A 17,080-nucleotide genomic window follows, 5' to 3' on the forward strand; every position below is an offset into this window, starting at 1 on the left:
GAGGGAAAAAAAAACAGCCGAAAAACCCCAACGAGCCGCATCAGAAGCCGCCAAGGAGCGCCCCTCCTCCAACGCGTGCGCACAGCGTGCCTTCCGGGGCCTCCCTGCCCTCCTGGCTGAAGAACAAAAGAAAACTTGGAGGAGGAACTGAAAGAAAAAAACAAAGCAGCCGAAAAGCCCCCAAGAACCTCATGAGAAGCCGCCGAGGAGCGCCCCTCCTCCGACGCGTGCGCACAGCGCACCTTCCGGGACCTCCCTGCCCTCCTGGCTGCAGAAGAAAAAAAACCTTTGAGGAGCCACCGAAAGAAAGAAAAAAAAAAAACGCCGACAAGCGCCACCGAGCCGCGTCAGCAGCCGCCGAGGAGCACCCGTGAAGAGCTGCGGAGGCGCCGCCAGCCTCCTCTTACAGGTAGCTTCAGCCCCTCGCCTGCGCCTCGCTCTGTCCCTGCTTGCTAGAGCCCATTGTCTTCTTTATACAATGGGCTTTTTTTACTAGTCTTGTATAATACTCTATGATACTGTCTAATTCTTGATTTCATGTTTCAAATTCTGTTTTGAATTTTGTCTTTATAAGTTGTTGTTGTTGTTATGTGCGAAGTCGTGTCTGACCCATCGCGACCCCATGGACAATGATCCTCCAGGCCTTCCTGTCCTTTACCATTCCCCGGAGTCCATTTAAGTTTGCAGTCTTTATAAGTAGAATATTCTATTTAATTTACTTAAGCATTAATGTGTATAGATGTGATAGAAGATGTTTATAGAAAGATCCACGTTATCAGTTCCATTAGGGAAAACCCAAAGGGAACCTCTTCAGTTTATACAATTAACTCAGGAGTTCAAGGGAGGACTGATGGAGTGACTACCAGGGTTTCTCCTCTTGCCATTAGAAATAGAGAGTGAATTTTGTACAGACTAAGATACCTTGGCAACTTGCCTGAGGGACGGGGGGGGGGAGTCCCTAGAAGCTGGCCAGGACAGGGAAGACACCCCCTCAGGTACTTAAGATAAGCTAGCCTGCGTTGATTGGATAAATATTTATCTGTTTAGAGGGGTTAATTAGATAATGACATAATTTGGTCATGTTATTCAGACTGTATAAAAATCTGTACCCATTGTGACTCCGTGTGGACGCTGGATTTTAGACATGACATAGTGCCACCCCTTTTAATGCTGCAGCTATTAAAATGGTATTTGGAAAGAATTCTCTGGCATTGTGGATAATTTGGATCTTAAAATGAAGCTGAACTTTTAAAAACGATGGATATGTCACTTGGGTTGGTGCAGGATCAGTTGGTTACAAGACATGGACTGGTTACAAGACATGGACTAAGCTAAAGGACAATGCCCTGGTCTTGGCTCTCTCAGCCAAGGGCGTAGTTATTCGGACTCTCTCACCCCCGCCCTCTGGATGCAGCCAAGCAAGGCAGCACACAGGCCCTGTGGAAGTGTGCTAGCTCTGGCAGGGCCCTCAGCAACTCCAGGAGCTCATTCCACCAGGTAGGGACCAGGACCGAAAACCTGTTTAGACTTGCAGAGTCAGTGTCTATTAATCAGTGCACAAATGTTAATGCAGAAAATGGAGAACTGCTCTATGATATGTTCAATATCTCCCTGCAAAGAAACGTAAAGTAAACCCTCCTGTTCTTACGTTACCTTGGTGTGATTTCATGCCAAATCCAAGTCTCTGGGAAATCTGTTCTTACATGAGGATTACCAAAATCAGCAGATACTGGAGACTCCAGATGGATCTCATCTTGTGCAAACTGTAAATCGTACTCCGCACTAAGATATGCAAAATCTAGGAAAATAAGCATATTTCCAGCAATTTCTTGATGTTTTTATAACCAAAATAAATCAAACAGTAACAATCAACAACACATGAATCATTAACAGCATATTAGATAATCTGTCATTACTCACCGAGAAGCATGGGGTCCTGGTGTTGTGGAAGGTTGGCATCAGTCAGTACCCAAAGGTTACATTTCTGAATATAACATATAAAAAAGATGTTTCAATTAAAATATATACTGTACAAATATATTAAAGTATATAATGTACATATACATTTTATCCTAACAATAGTTTATTAATCTTACATTCTAACAGTGAAGTTGGCCACATCTCTGGATACTTAAATCTAAGGACTGAGTGATGAACAGGCAAAACAAAAAGGGGCCCAGGTTTGTAGAAAAATGTGACATCTCAAAAATAAATATATTGGGTGGTTCAAAAAATTAAAAAATGATAAAAAGAAGCACCCACAGCTTTAAGCAGTATATTCCCTTTGTGGATGTTGTTAGGCAACCACAGTATTCCAATCCTCAGTTTTTGAAAGTAAAAGGGGGCCAATGTTGGTCTTTGAACAAGGATTAATTGCGGCCAGACCTGACTAGTGTTGCCAAGTCAGGCTGGGAACATCATGGGACATTTTGTGAGGGCTTGGGTATAATGCAACAGAGTCCACGCTCTAAATCAGCATTTATTTCCTACAGGTGTGTATGTGTGTGTATGTATATATATATGTGTATATATATATATATGTGTGTTTGTGTATATATAAAGTTGTTATTATTATTATCATCATCATCTTCTCCAGTTCCCCCAGTGGCTGGTAACCACTGGCCTGGAAGCAACCTCTGAGTGACTTGACACTTGCATGACTCAAGCAGGCCTGCAGACCTGGCTGCATGATACTCTTCAAATGCAGCCACCCTATCCCAGCGAGGGTGGTATAGCAGTTAGAGCTTCAGAATAGGGGCTGTTTGATTCAGGTTCAGATTCCCATCTTGCTGTGGAAGCTGACTGGGTGATTTTGGACCAGTCACATACTGTCAGCCTAAACTACCTCACTGAATTGTTGTGCAAATAAAAGGGAGGAGACTCATGTAAGCTGCTTTGGTTGTCACCATGGAGAAAGACCATAGTTTTCATGGGTAGAGGCTGTCAAGGAGGGGGGAGGCAACAGAAAGTTGAAAACAGATAAACTTAGGATAACTATCATGTGGGAAGGAAATAGGATTGCCAATTCCAGGCTGAGCAATTTCTGAACTTTTGGGGAATGGAGCCTGGGGAGGGTGAGATTTGGGGAGGGGAGAATCCTCAGTCTGGTTTAATACTACAGACTACAGACTCCAAAGCAGCTATTTCTTAACCCAGTGGTCCCCAACCTTTTTATCACCAGGGACCAGTCAACGCTTGACAATTTTACTGAAGCCCGGGGGAGGGTAGTCTTTTGCCAAGGGACGTCGCCGCCACCTGAGCCCCTGTTCCACTTGCTTTCCCGCTGGCTCCCCTGACTTCCCGCTGCCTGCTGGGGGGTGCTACCAGGAGCAGCTATGCAGTACCATGCCGAAGGGGAGCCCCAGCCATGGCGGCCGCTGGAGAGCACCAAAGGTGAGCTGGTGGCAGAGTGGCAGGGCAGCCCCCGAGGCAGCAGCCAGGGAGGAGGACGAGGAGGAGCTGCGGCCTGGTACTGATCCACGGACCGGTCTTAAGCAGCAATGAGAGTTGCCATCTATAAGATGAGGCTCGAGATCATCTAGAATTAAAGCTGTTATTAGAAGACACTTCCCCTGGAGAAAATGTGTGGCATTATACCCTGCTGGGGTTCCTTCCCTCCCCAAACCTCATCCTCCTAAGGCTCTACCCCCCAAGCCTCCCAGAATTTCCCAACCTGGAGCTAGTGACCCAAAGGTTGAACTGATCTCTGTAGTTGGCATGTCCAATATGATTCCTGGAGGGCCACTGCCACTACTGCTACTGCGGGGAGGGGAAGCAGGTGGGTGGCTGGGAGAGTGATGGGGGCAGAAAGAGAGGAATTGAAAGGAATCAAAGAGAGGGAGAGTAAGACTGATTCCACAGTTATGACTTCCTGGCATGTTTTTGCCATATCAGATTATAAATGTAGACTCCAAATTTGTGACTAGCATTCCACATCTGGGATTTTCTTCTGTCACTGGTTAGGAGTCCAATCATAGCACATGTTTTGCATTTATGTCTCAAGAGTGGATGGTCCCACCTCCTGTCATGCTCTGAATGAGGGATTAAAGGGGGTACTTATTAAATTTGCAGAAGATACTAAATTGGGAAGGGTAGCAAACACAACAGAAGACAGGATGATCTTGATAGGACTGAGAAGTGGGCTAAACCAAATAATTAAATTCAATAGGGACAAATGTAGAGTTTTGTATATAGGTAGGAACAACCATGTACACCAATATAGATTGGGGGAGACTTGCCTTGGCAGTAGTATGTGTGAAAAGGATCTAGTAGTCTTAGTACACCGTACATTGAATGAGTCAGCAGTGTGACTCAGTGGCTAAAAAGGCAAATGGGCTTTGAGGCTGTATCAAAGGGAATATCGTGTCCAGATCATGGGAGGTGATGGTATTGTTTTATTTTGCTCTGGCTCGGCCTCACTTGGAATACTATGTTCAGTTTTGGGCACCCCAGTTAAAGAGGGATGTAGACAAACTGGAGCATGTCCAGAGGAGGGCAACAAAGATGGTGAGGGGTTTGGAGACCAAGACGTATGAGGAAAGCTGAGGGAGCTTGGTCTGTTCAGCATGGAGAGGAGACAACTGAGAGGGGATTGATAACCATCTTCAAGTATCAAAAAGGCTGCTATGTAGAGGATGGAGCAGAATCCTTGGCAAGATTGGGGATAGCCTAGCAAACTTCGAAATGACCACTGAGATGTCACAACACAGCCTCACAAAATCTTGGTGGCATTCTTCTTCATTTTTAGACCTCTTTAACTACACAATGTACTTTTATATTACATATTGGAATGGATGCAAACCTGGGATTTCTCCTAGGCTTAAAGAACATCCCCTCCCCATTTCTACATGGCCCAATTTTGCAGATTTTTAAAAATGCATTATGAGGCCATGTTTAGAATCAAGATATACTGAGATCTTAATAATTTTTTATTTCCATTTGAGCACAAAAACAACTTGAAGTGGGAGGTCTGGGTGAAAATAATGTATACCTTTTAGAACTGTACCTGAAAGACACTGTAGGGACTCATGGCTTCACTATCATATTGTGCTGTATTATACAGACTTAGTTCATGAGATATCTAAAAGGAGGGAAATACACTGTAAATATTTCAAAAATCTCAAAGATGTAATAATCACTTGTTAATAATTTAATATGCAAAAACCCCTATAAAGTGAGAAAGCATGAAATACATGCTAGTTAGTAGCTGAGTTTATCGAAGAAGCAAAAATGTGGTAAAATATTATGTATCTTTTTTATAACAAAGAAAAGGGTATTCCAATAATACTTTAAACATTTCCAGTTTATTCTTTGATAAATGCCTTTCTTTAACTCTTACATAACTCATTATTTTGTTTATAATACTTAGATCCCATAATTTTGTCTGCCACTTTTTCACTGATGGAGCCTAAATACTCTTCCGGTATTTAACAAACGATATTTAGTATTTAACATATGAAACAAAATTTGCTTACTGGTAAGGTTTAAAAAACGCCTGTTAGGATTTTTTTCCAGCTTGGTTTAGCCAAATGCTCATTCCCAATAGGTATGCGGCAGACCACTACTGTGCATTCTGGTCTTGCACACACAGAGTTCTTCACTCCACTCAGATGCATTCATGCCAAGGACGATAGCAAACCAACTGGCAGTGATTGAGGGCTTGCTTGTGCTGTGACTATAATATAGGCCAGGGGTAGTCAAACTGCGGCCCTCCAGATGTCCATGGACTACAATTCCCAGAAGCCCCTGCCAGCAAATGCTGGCAGGGGCTCCTGGGAATTGTAGTCCATGGACATCTGGAGGGCCGCAGTTTGACTACCCCTGATATAGGCTGCCACATCTTGCCTGTCCTACCCTCATAGCCACTGGGTGCTGGACTCTGGAATCTTCCACAGAGGTTGTCTTTGCCATTACAGCCTTGGGCCACAGTGTGCAGCCACAAATCCCTCTCCTTCCTGTCTGTGTCACAACCTCTGCTTAGGTTTGCAGCACCTGTGCCTTTAATGGGGCTTGTCAGCAGAATCCAGAAGTGTTTTGGTGCTGCAGTGGCCAGGCATGCCCCCACACTCGCAGGACCCTGGTGAATGGTTACTCTTTCGGTCTACTTCAGCTGTAGCACTGGACCCTTGCATCAGCTTTCCTCGGTTGCCAGGAAATTTGTGAGTAGGCCTCAGGGTTGGGCAGTCTACCATTCATTTTTACTATTCATAATATCTGGAGAAATTAATTCAATTAATACTTTATGTATTTTAGAAAATAAGCCTTCCCCTGAATTGTTACCAAAGCTTCTTATTCCATTTAACCCTTTCAATAAATTTTATTCCAAAACCAAAGGCATCAAAGTTCATTGCGCTGCTCTTTAGAATAGGAAAAGGATTAATAATTATTCTCTGTCTGCTAACTTCCAATATGATCTTCTTGCATATTTGTAAATATCAACAAATCAGTTATTTCTCTATTTCTCTTGTTCATCACTAAAAACTACTTATTTAAAAGGGGCTCCTTAGAAATCTCTGTGATTATGGTAAGTGGGAAGGATCCCCTTTTTAACAATATGCTATGTACATATCTTTTAAAAAATTCCCCAAAATGTTTCTATTAAACTTACAGCATCCTCTGAGATATCACTTTTTTTCCCAATCAGCTTTGTACTTTTGTCCACAACCAAAAGGCCAATGGTTGTTTCAAGTTCAGTTACATTGATATTAAGGGTAACATTTTCAGAAGGTTTGGCTCTATTTTTACTCCAATACATGTTTATCTGCAAGTAAAAAGACTGTATTAGTTTGTATGCTGCATCAGATGATTTGAAATGGCCAATTATTTCCAATTAAGTTGTTAGCCAGGAAACAAACAAGGGATACGCATGTATAGCCTTCATAGATACTAATCTTGACTCAGGTTATAGGGCCTTTAGGATAATATAGGAGACTTGTTTGGAACCAGGAACAAATAAGCTAGCAACTAGATTTCTGCTGGAGATGAAATTTGTAAAATGTACATGCAGAGGGAAGCACTGCACACTTACCTGGTTTTTAAAGACAGGATGTACTGGAATTTTCAGAGCATCTGTTATTACTTCCCCGCTGTCACTCACATAGTAGGCAATTATGCAAGCCACTGGGGTCCAAGAATTTTCTGGGGTTAAAGTGAAGATTGAGGACTGCAATTCAGCTTTGCCTGCAACTACAATTTGTTCTTTAGAAACGACCTGAGTGAAAAAGTATCAAGTCAGTTAAGCTATCCATAATCTAAGTGGCAGTTAAAATTATACAGCAATTACTTTTTAAAATGAAAAAGCTTTCCCCCTCCCCAAATAATAAGTTCAAAACTCTGCTTGGCTTTTTGTATAGAAGGAAACTTGTTTTGTAGAAATTAACAGCTCTAGTAAAATACAGGTCCCAAGTGGATAATGTTCCATCAACTGAAGAAAAAGGGAATAGGAAAAAAATGAAATTAAAAAGATAATGATAAATTCTAATCTGACTATTAATAGATTATAATTAGCGACTGGAGTTTCATATTTTTTCACGACAGAATTGAGAATTTGATTTTTTAAATTATCTTGGTTTTGGTTTTTTAGTATAAAAGGAAATCCAAAAATATTAAAAGCAGTGTTTGCTTTTAATCACTCCTATCTTTTTTTGGGGGGGGGGACTCTCTTTGTTTGTTTGTTTCAACATCAGCAGTTTCCTCATAGGACACAACGTGTATGGTCTTCTTATTGCTGGTATGACTCCTAATAAAGTGCACGGGAAATGGAGTTCCCACTAGGGTTGTGCATGGCGGTGTCCAAATAGGCCTGGAATGGCCGATTTGGACACTGCCACACACAACCCTAGTTCCCACATGACATGATTCCCCTTTTCTGGGGTCGCAGACAGAGGGTAACAATAGGAGAGAGATTATCAAGCCACTGCAAGCTCACATGCAGTGTCCTGCAGGGAGTGGTCCTCGCTCCAATCTTATTCAACATCTTCATTAAATCTTATTCAACATTTCTTGGCCAACTGGTGCAGAATTTGGAACTGGGATGTCATCAACATGCAGATGATGCCCAGCTGTTCCTCCTGATGGATGGCTGCCCGAGAAACATTAGCCAGATGCCTGGAAGCCGTGACAAGATGGCTCAAGCAGAGTCATCTGAATCTCAACCCTCCAAAGATGGAGGTCCTATGGCTGGGCAGGAAGGATCCAATTGAGGAAGTGCACTTGCCCAGCCTGGATGGTGTTCAGCTATCAGTGGCTCGCTCTGCCAGGAAACTGGGTGTGATCCTTGATTCCTCCCTCTCTATGGAGGCCCAGGTTACAAGAGTAATGCAGCTGGCTTTCTACCACCTATGCCAAGCCAAGCTATTAGTGCCCTACTTGGCCCTGGAACACCTGGCCACAGTGATCCACACAACAGTCAACTCTAGACTGGACTTCTACCACTCACTGTATGCAGGCCTACCATAAAACTTAATCCATAAACTACAGCTGGTTCAGAATGCAGCAGCTAGAGTCCTCACAGCAGCATCATGGAGGTCCCACATTCGGCCTATTCTCCAACAATTGCACTGGCTGCCAGCCCAATTCTAGATCAGACTTAAGATTTTTGGTATTCACCTTTAAAGCCATACATGGTCTGGGCCCAGTGTACTTGAGAGAATGTCTGTCTGCCTATAACCCTCAAAGAGCGTTACGTTCCACCACCTCCAACTGGCTGGTGATTCCTGGCCCCAAGGAAGCTTGTCTGACCTCAGCTAGGACCTGAGCCTTTTTTGTCCTGGCCCCCACATGGTGGAATGAACTCCCAGAGATCAGGGCTCTGCAAGAGCTTGATCAATTCCACAGGGCCTGCAAAAGGGAGCTCCTCCGCCAGATTGTTGTTGATGTTCAAACTGTTACAATGCTGATGTTCTCGTTATCGTTATCACTGTTCTCGTTATCACTGTTACTACTGAATTCCACTGTATTGTTCTTGTTGTTCCATGTTAACCACCCTGAGCCACAGGGAAGGGAAGGGAGGGGAGGGAGGGAGGGAGGGAGGGAGGGAGGGAGGGAGGGAGGAAGGAAGGAAGGAAGGAAGGAAGAAGGAAAGGAAAGGAAAGGAAAGGAAAGGAAAGGAAAGGAAAGGAAAGGAAAGGAAAGGAAAGGAAAGGAAAGGAAAGGAAAGGAAAGGAAAGGAAAGGAAAAATTTCCAATCCATTTCAGTAGGCTCTTCTAACAGCGCTTAATTTGTTGACCTAATGATGGTGATGCTTTAGTATGGTGACTAGTCATCTGAAGTACTGAGACTGCTACCACCTCACCATACATTCAATCCATACATTTTTCCAGGAATGAGGCAGAACTTCACCAAGTTTTTTGACATGTGACTAATCAAGCATTTCTAATGATAACCTCACATTGCTTTGAGAAATGAAATGATGGAGGGGGAAAGATGCAACATAAAGGAAAAAGCTTTTACCTATCACTGCATACTATATATGAACTGTGTTTATGCATCTCTTTTAAACCCATCTGCTCTTGAACTCTTGGATGGAGGGTAAGTACAGGCAAAAAAATTAAATATACTATTTTCTCTCAAAATCACATAATACATATTTTCCCCTCTAGAATTACATTTCTTTCTTACCACCAATTTTTTTTAGTATTTTAGTATTTAGTTTTTCTTTTGTTGATACTGAATTTTTGTTTAAGATGCAAAATATTTCAGGTATTATTTACCACGTAGCTGATTTCTGTCACGGGTCTGTTGCTTCTAACACTCAGTTCCAATGGTGTCCCAACCTATTTGAACAAACATGGCAATGATGGCGCAAGTGTTTGCTATTGAATTTAAGAAACTGGTGAATGACTTATGAAAATAAGTTACCTTTACTTCTTGACTCATTCTTTTAATGAGAAGGTAAGTTGAACTAGGAGAGTAAAATACATCTTTTATGACTACAGAAGTCTGAACACCAAGAAAATGGGCCTGCAATAAAAAGCACCCAAGATGTCTGTGAATGAAGTGATATCAATTCATGAATCTATATATATTTATAGTACTTTAATGGGAAGCAGCTCTGTATATTCATTACCTACTTCCTTTAAAAAATGCATGATAAGAAGCATGCTGTCTTCTGGTGCCAGATCATAAATTCTTCTAGATTAATATCATCTTATCTGATGACAGAAGCTGTCTGGGACCTCAGTGAAGAGTCTTTGCCAGCACAGCTATACCATTTGAGCGTAGCAGAGCTACTTTTTGGTGAAGAGGCCAAGGACTAATTTGAGACTTTCTGGTTATCAGCAAGTTCTCTATGACAAATCTATGACTCTATCACTTGAAGAACACAACCAATAAAAGAAATACAGAGCACTCAAGGGCACAATCCACAAGGACCGTTTATGCACTGGAGGTTTCATGCCAGGCTGGAATTAGTTCTGGCAGTTTGTCCGACCTCTTCCTGCACCCACATGGGGGAGCATTTGGCCCAGTGGGCCTCATTCGCCCCCGATTTGTACTCCTGCACAAAAGCTGGGGCAGTGAAGTTCCCAGTGCATAAACAGTCAAGGTGCTATTTCAGAAACTCCTAAATGGGATTATTCTTATATAGTTAGCTGTTTCAAAAGATACACTGTTAGGCCTCTTATGCACAGTGGCAGCTACTGCGCGCTACCGCCGTCCTGTTACGGCGGGCCAGGATGCCCCGCTGTTCCCCGTGTATACACGGGGGCGGGACCTGCTGTGTTGTCCTGGCATAGCGCATGCGCACGCTGAACGCCGGGGCCAGAAGGTAAGCCGGTGTGGTGGGGGGGAGGTTTGGACGACCCAGGGAGGGAGTGGGGGTGGCTCAGGCCCTCTCCGCAAGCCCAGGTGGGGGCAGGGGATCGCCCCTGCCAGCTCCAGAGCTCCGCAGAGCCCACAGGGGCACGCAGTGTCCCTACAGGGACACCGTAGGGTCAGGACTGGGCGGGCCAACAAGCCTGGCGCTGCCGATTATGCACAGCGCCAGCCCGCCGCAGCCCTGGCTTACCCACGAAGCTACGGAAGATCCTGCGGTCGCTTACTGCGGGCCTTCCATAGCCCTGGGCCGGGAGGCGCTTGCGCTGGCGGCGGCAGCGAGCGTTATCAGTGATTTTAACCAAAGCACTCCTATTGCCAGCGTGGGCATTATGGCCCATGCATAATGGGCCTTAGTGGGTTTGCAGAGTTACTCCAGCCTAAGTCCAATAAACTCCACAAAAAACGGATTCTTTGACTCTACCACTTTGAGAAAAAATAACAGAAAATACATACCTTAACTTTCAATAATGTTGCATTTACTGGAACTGGTAATTCAATGTGAATGATCCCATTTTCTGGGACAGAATAGTTAAGGTTCTGTTCTGTTTGAAGATTATGTCTGATAGAAATCATAACATTATTCTTTCGGTCATCTGAGCTCAAATAATTGTTGTCAGCTCTTTTTACTTTCAGCTGAAACCATAGAAAAAGCACAGCCAAAAATTAACCCAAACCTGCATTCAACAAATGAACCCAAACCTGCATTCAAATATTAAAACATTAATTTGCTTTTTGATAATGCAATACCAATCAATATGTAGAATGTATTTTCATTTTTGAAAAGCCAATAGGATATTCAATATCTACAGCTTATAATAGTGTACGTCCAATGGTCTGAAAAACCCTTCTGTTGCCTCATGACCCATAATGTCCAATTTATTCATTTCAGTCACCTGACATACAGCTGAAACAGTTACAGTGCAATCCTAAATATAGTGACGCTCGTATAAATCCACGTAGAATTTCCACTTTATATGGAAAGAGAAGATCACCGTAATTATTTTAAAAACCTATCTATGTCTCTATGCTCTGTTCTTCATTCACCCGACATTTTTTACCCTACAATGATACTGATAAGGCAATTAGTAACAGAGAAAGAGAGAAACAACTCACCATGGCTGTGAAAGTCAGAGAAGGCTTCAGGACTTTTGGATACTCAGAAAATTCTAATATGTAGTCATATAACTTTGGAAATATAGTAGTACTTGCATTTTGGGAGATTCCTGTTTATTAAAACATTAAGACATGTTTAAAAACAAGTGTATAATTTGAAGGATTCTTCTACAAAACCTTACAGCATCAACATCTTTTAAAATTCTGTCATTGGTACTCGAACAGAGGAGACAGTAGATTCAGGTCGGCAGCCATGCTGGCAGCAAAACAAAGTTTGATCCCAGTAACATCTTTAAGACCAAAAAGTTTTACTCAAAGTATAAGAAAGGTGTCACTGGACTTTGTAGAGAAATCAGTAGCCAGGTACAAATTTTATATGTGGTGGGACTGCACGTCAATAAAAGTGTACTGAAACAACTGACTCTATCTCTGAGATAAGCCATATGTTTCCCCAAAACAATTTTTTTGATGAATGATATGTTGTATTTTTGTGACAAGTGTAATCCTGTGCCCAGTTAGGGTAAATGGGATTTAAATAGTGTAACTGCTTGACAGTTTGCAGCCAAGTCTGCAAGCATTAATAAGCAGATAAAACCTAAAACACAAGAAGGCTTCTGCAGGGTGATGCTTTGCAAATGCGGGTTCTTTCACATGGACCATTTCCTATAGTTTGTGTGCTAACCTGCAGTGGTTTTTCTCTTAACGTCCTCATCTCCACATTTAATTAATTTCTCCGTAATGAGGCCGTAAAGTAGCTCCCTTCCATTTTATCCTCACAACAAACCCTGTGAGGTAGGGCAGGCTGAAAGTGGGTGACTGGCCCAAGGTCACCCAGCATGCTTCCACTGCAGAGCCTGCATTTGAACTGGGGTTTCCCAGATCATAGTCCAATCCTGTAACCCATGGATCTCCAACGTGGTGCCCATGGCATCCACAGACACCTTTTCTAGTGCCCATCGAGCATTTTTAGGAAGTGGGTGGGGGCAGGTAAACTTTGCCCAGCAAGGCTGCAGACAGATTACTGGAGACTTGATTAGCTATGCCGCTTTTTTTTTTTTAAGTTGCTATGGCAGCAGCTGCCACCACATCACAACAACCAGCACTGTGTTACTGAAGTTAAGCTGTGGCAATCTTTTTGTGGCTGGCTCCACCTTCTGTGGCAGTCGTTCTGATGCTGCACCCACCAAGCTGTGTCAGAATTCCAAATTTGTCCATAGGCTCAAAAAGGTTGGGGATCCCTGCTTTAACCACATTCTGTTGTTTCTTCATCGTTTCTCCATGCTGTCCCAAAGTACATCAGAAGTGGTTTGAGAATGCATGGAAAAATGGCAAGAAAAACTAAGAAGCCCAAAAAAAGGAAAATGGAGACATGAAGAAGCTGGTAGAAACGCCATTGCAAGTTGGCACCCAAACCATGTGATTTTAATAATGCAAAAAAAAAAAAAAAAAAAGAGTCCACTGCAAATGAAAATCTTCGTTCTTTATACAAGCAGCTTACATTGTTTCATGCCGATTAAACAGTCACTATTGTTCCTAAAAGGAAAGCCCATATTAAAGAACGTGCCTGTAGGTGATTCCGTAACCGCAGCAAAAATTTCTATAGGCGGTGTAAACTGCATTTCTTGACTGTCAAGTGTGAAGTTCACAGTTCCATTAATCTGAAATAAGGGAACAGTCAATGATTAGTTCCTTTGTCTTTTGCATAGAATTCTTCAAGAACAAAAATCAAGACAGACAATATTTGCTGTTATTGCACTTCAAGGAAGGGTTGTAGCAACATTAATAGTGCATGCTATCAGGATACAAGCCCACAATGGGTCTTTGTGACAAATAGGGGTACACGGTCAACTTAAAAGGCTGACAAAATTTATTTTAGCAAACTTCTGTGAGAGGTAACGTCACTGAAAGCTTATGCCCCATCTACTGGACTGAATTTCATCCTTTTCAAATGCATTAATTGTCGTTATTTTTTAAAACCTCATCTTTAACCGCTCCTAGCGGAGCGGATAAAATATTTAGTTAAGGGCACCAAAGGTGGGCCCTGTCCGTGACGAGGAAGAGTGCCCATAGGATTGGGCCCTCCGATTTTCAGTCCGGCAGCAAGGGACCAATTGGTCCCTTGCCACTGTACAGACTAATTGGGAGGCGCTTTGCGCCTCCCGATCCGCCCTCCCTTCCTCCTCGCCCGCAGCCGCCCGCTGCCATAACTTCACTCACCTCCACCAGGCCAGGACGCCGCCTCCCCGCACCACCGCGCCCTCGCATCCTCGGCGCTGCACAACGAGACTCTTCACGGACCCAGGGAGCTGCCGACGCAGGCAGGGGGCCTCGACGAGCCACCCCACGCCGCACCGCGCCAAGCCCGCATCCTCACCGCCGACTTCCGAGACCCGCCGAAGCCGCCCCGCGCTGCCCCGCCCCATGCCCACACCGGCCCCACCGACTCCCAGGCCCCACTCGAGCCCCTAGCCACGGCCGCGCCGGCCCCGCAGCCCCTGCCAACTCTGAAGACCCGCTAGCGCCCGCTGCATTAACACTGCAGCGGGCTTATTTACTAGTAATAAATATATTACTCCGTGGACCAAGCACTTGGCAAGTATTTCCACTGTTCAGAAACTGAAATTCTTATCTTCCTACAAACAAACAAAAACTGCTTGGTGGACATTATTTTATTTTGTTACATCATTTCTGTAATCTGGAAAATTGAGTTTATATTAAGGAAGCATGGCCCTTAGACTGTCAAATCCAGGTAAAGGAAAACTTATGCTGAAAAAAGTCTAAGATGTGGCCCTAGACTCCTGTTTTATTATGGAGAATAATGTAACTTCTTTCCCGTCACCACCGAAATAAGGAAGGCAACAAAGAAACAAGGACTGGGCAAAGTGGCAATTTGCAAATCACTAGTGGGGTTTGGTGCTTTAGATCTATAGAGCTGTGCAGAGGGATAGGATTGTTGTTAGGTGCAAACTCGTGTCCAATCCTCCAGGCCTTCCGGTCCTCTACCATTCCCCGGAGTCCATTTAAGTTTGCACCTACTGCTTCAGTGACTCCATCCAGCCACCTCATTCTCTGTCATCCCCTTCTTCTTTTGCCCTCAATCACTCCCAGCATTAGGCTCTTCTCCAGGGAGTCCTTCCCTGGAGAAGAGATAGGATAAGGAAGGGAGGGATACGATAAGGCGGCAGAAATAAATAAAAATTAAGTATCTAGTAATCACAGGAAGTGTAACTGATGAGGACTAGCAATGAGTAGACGGAATGGGTTAGAGGAAGCCTGGCACAACTTACAGCACGCCAAATGAATATCGTCCATCTGCTAGATATTTTGACAGCCCAATGGATTTTACAGTACCACGCAAGTAGAATTTTATAGTTTGTGAGCTGCATTCAATAGATAATAAGCTGTGGACCCCAGGTGGCAATAGAGGACAAAAAGCTAAGGAGAGACTAGTATAGCCCATGAGAAAAAAATTTAAACCAAAACGGATTTTCTTTTTAATGGATATTTTGGACCATGTTTGAATGAGAAAAAAGAAGTAGTCCTGTGATGAGTAGGGCTGCCAGCCTCCAGGTGGTGGTTGGAGATCAGTTTTCCTGGAGAAAATGGACACTTGGGAAGTCAAAGTCTACTTCGTATTACACCTCACTAAAGTCCCTCCCATCCCCAAACACCACCCTCCTCAGGCTCCACCCCCAAACTCCAGGTATTTCCCAACCTAGAGCTGACAATTCTAGCAATGAGGACGTAGATATATCATGTTACCAAGAAAATCTCATGGTGACTGCATCTTTGACTACATAAGTACAGGCACTGAAAAGAACTCACCGGCAATACTTTAGTGATATTGTTGTTCCAGTCCCAATAAGATAAAGAAGAACAAGTGATAGTTACTGTCCCTTTCACCGGCTTTCCGTAAGTGTACCTGAAAGTCAGATAAATTGCTTGTTTGGGGACATTTCATTTGTAAAGGCCGGTTAAATCCATATCTTAAACCAGCAGGAATCCATTTGCCTTAAACATAATTACTGAACAAGTTAACCTTGGAGAATAAACATTGTATTTCTGGTGCTAGGAGTACTGGAAACTACACAGAAGCAATGTAGCTGCTAGCTGTCTACTTCAGCAAAAATTTAATAATCTTTCCTTTTTTAGTACAAAGAACTAGCACAGAATCCATAATACACAAAAAGAAGACACTAGCAAAATTAGTTATTGGGTTAATGAACTGTTACTGAACTGTTAGTGCATGATGTACCTCTATTGATGACGATTTTGAGCAAAGAAATGTAATAAATAAATTAATTAATAAATAAAGCTAGTACACCTATCCCATTCACCACTGGATCTATCTACCATACTGTCCTTTCCTACCTTCTTTGGAGGCAAACTTTGGGACTATCCAAACAAGAATAATTTTGCACAGCGATCCATGCAATGGTCACCTCTAGGCTGAAGTTCTGCAACTGACTCCTTTCCCCCACCAGGAAGCTCCAGGAGGTCTCAGAATGGGCTTGGCTTGGCTGTTGCCGATGTCTGCGCCCCCACATTGAGGTTGTTCCTGTCACTATCACACTGCCCACTTCTTCCCTGACCTCCTTTCAGGAGCTTCCTTTTATTTGCTTCTCCCATCTCAGTTCCATCCCAACTGAGGCTTTATTGCTTCCTGCCAGCTCCAGCTCCATGCTCTGCATCCTGGCTGCCTGGGTGCCCTTGAGCATGCCCAACCCCTTTGGGTGGTTGCCTCCCCTAGTTCCACTCCCCTCAGCATGCTCCCCCAGTTCAGCTGGCCCTGTGCCCCATCAACAGGACTCACACCAGGGATTCCTGCCTCAGCTAGCCCTGGCCCTGGCCCCTTCCATGTCACTGACCCACTAGGACACGACTGCCTCTGAGTTGTCGGTGGCTGCAAGGGCACTTTCTGTATTGCCTCTCCCTGCCTCTGCAGATCTCTGGCATTCTTTGGCTCCTTCACGGTGGCTGGAGGGTGAGATCTCCTGGGCAGGACCACAAGACTCTTGGCCACTCCACAAGGTCAGGATTGAAGAAGAAGTGTTGTTTTTATATGCCCAACAGACCCAATATACACCATTCTAAATCCAGTGATGTTAATACGCTTAAAAGGGTGCAGCTCTGTTCAGGATGGCTCTGTGA

The 17,080-nt window shown here is 43.7% G+C and overlaps 1 protein-coding gene across 1 annotated transcript in view; it reads right to left on the reverse strand.

The window, feature by feature from the left end:
* Positions 1-17,080, reverse strand: part of CD109 (CD109 molecule) — a 100,456-nt gene that overhangs the window by 58,069 nt on the left and 25,307 nt on the right. Inside the window, exons 8-18 of the mRNA XM_077306636.1 lie at positions 15,755-15,851; positions 13,494-13,587; positions 11,930-12,039; positions 11,270-11,449; positions 9,860-9,961; positions 9,712-9,774; positions 7,028-7,210; positions 6,608-6,760; positions 5,006-5,080; positions 1,921-1,984; positions 1,654-1,798 (exon numbers count right to left, since the gene is read on the reverse strand). Of these exons, the coding sequence (XP_077162751.1) occupies positions 1,654-1,798; positions 1,921-1,984; positions 5,006-5,080; positions 6,608-6,760; positions 7,028-7,210; positions 9,712-9,774; positions 9,860-9,961; positions 11,270-11,449; positions 11,930-12,039; positions 13,494-13,587; positions 15,755-15,851 (1,266 nt within the window). The remainder of the gene's footprint in view (positions 1-1,653; positions 1,799-1,920; positions 1,985-5,005; positions 5,081-6,607; positions 6,761-7,027; positions 7,211-9,711; positions 9,775-9,859; positions 9,962-11,269; positions 11,450-11,929; positions 12,040-13,493; positions 13,588-15,754; positions 15,852-17,080) is intronic.

Source organism: Paroedura picta, chromosome 1 (genome assembly GCF_049243985.1).
Source record: "Paroedura picta isolate Pp20150507F chromosome 1, Ppicta_v3.0, whole genome shotgun sequence".
Lineage (NCBI taxonomy): Eukaryota > Metazoa > Chordata > Lepidosauria > Squamata > Gekkonidae > Paroedura > Paroedura picta.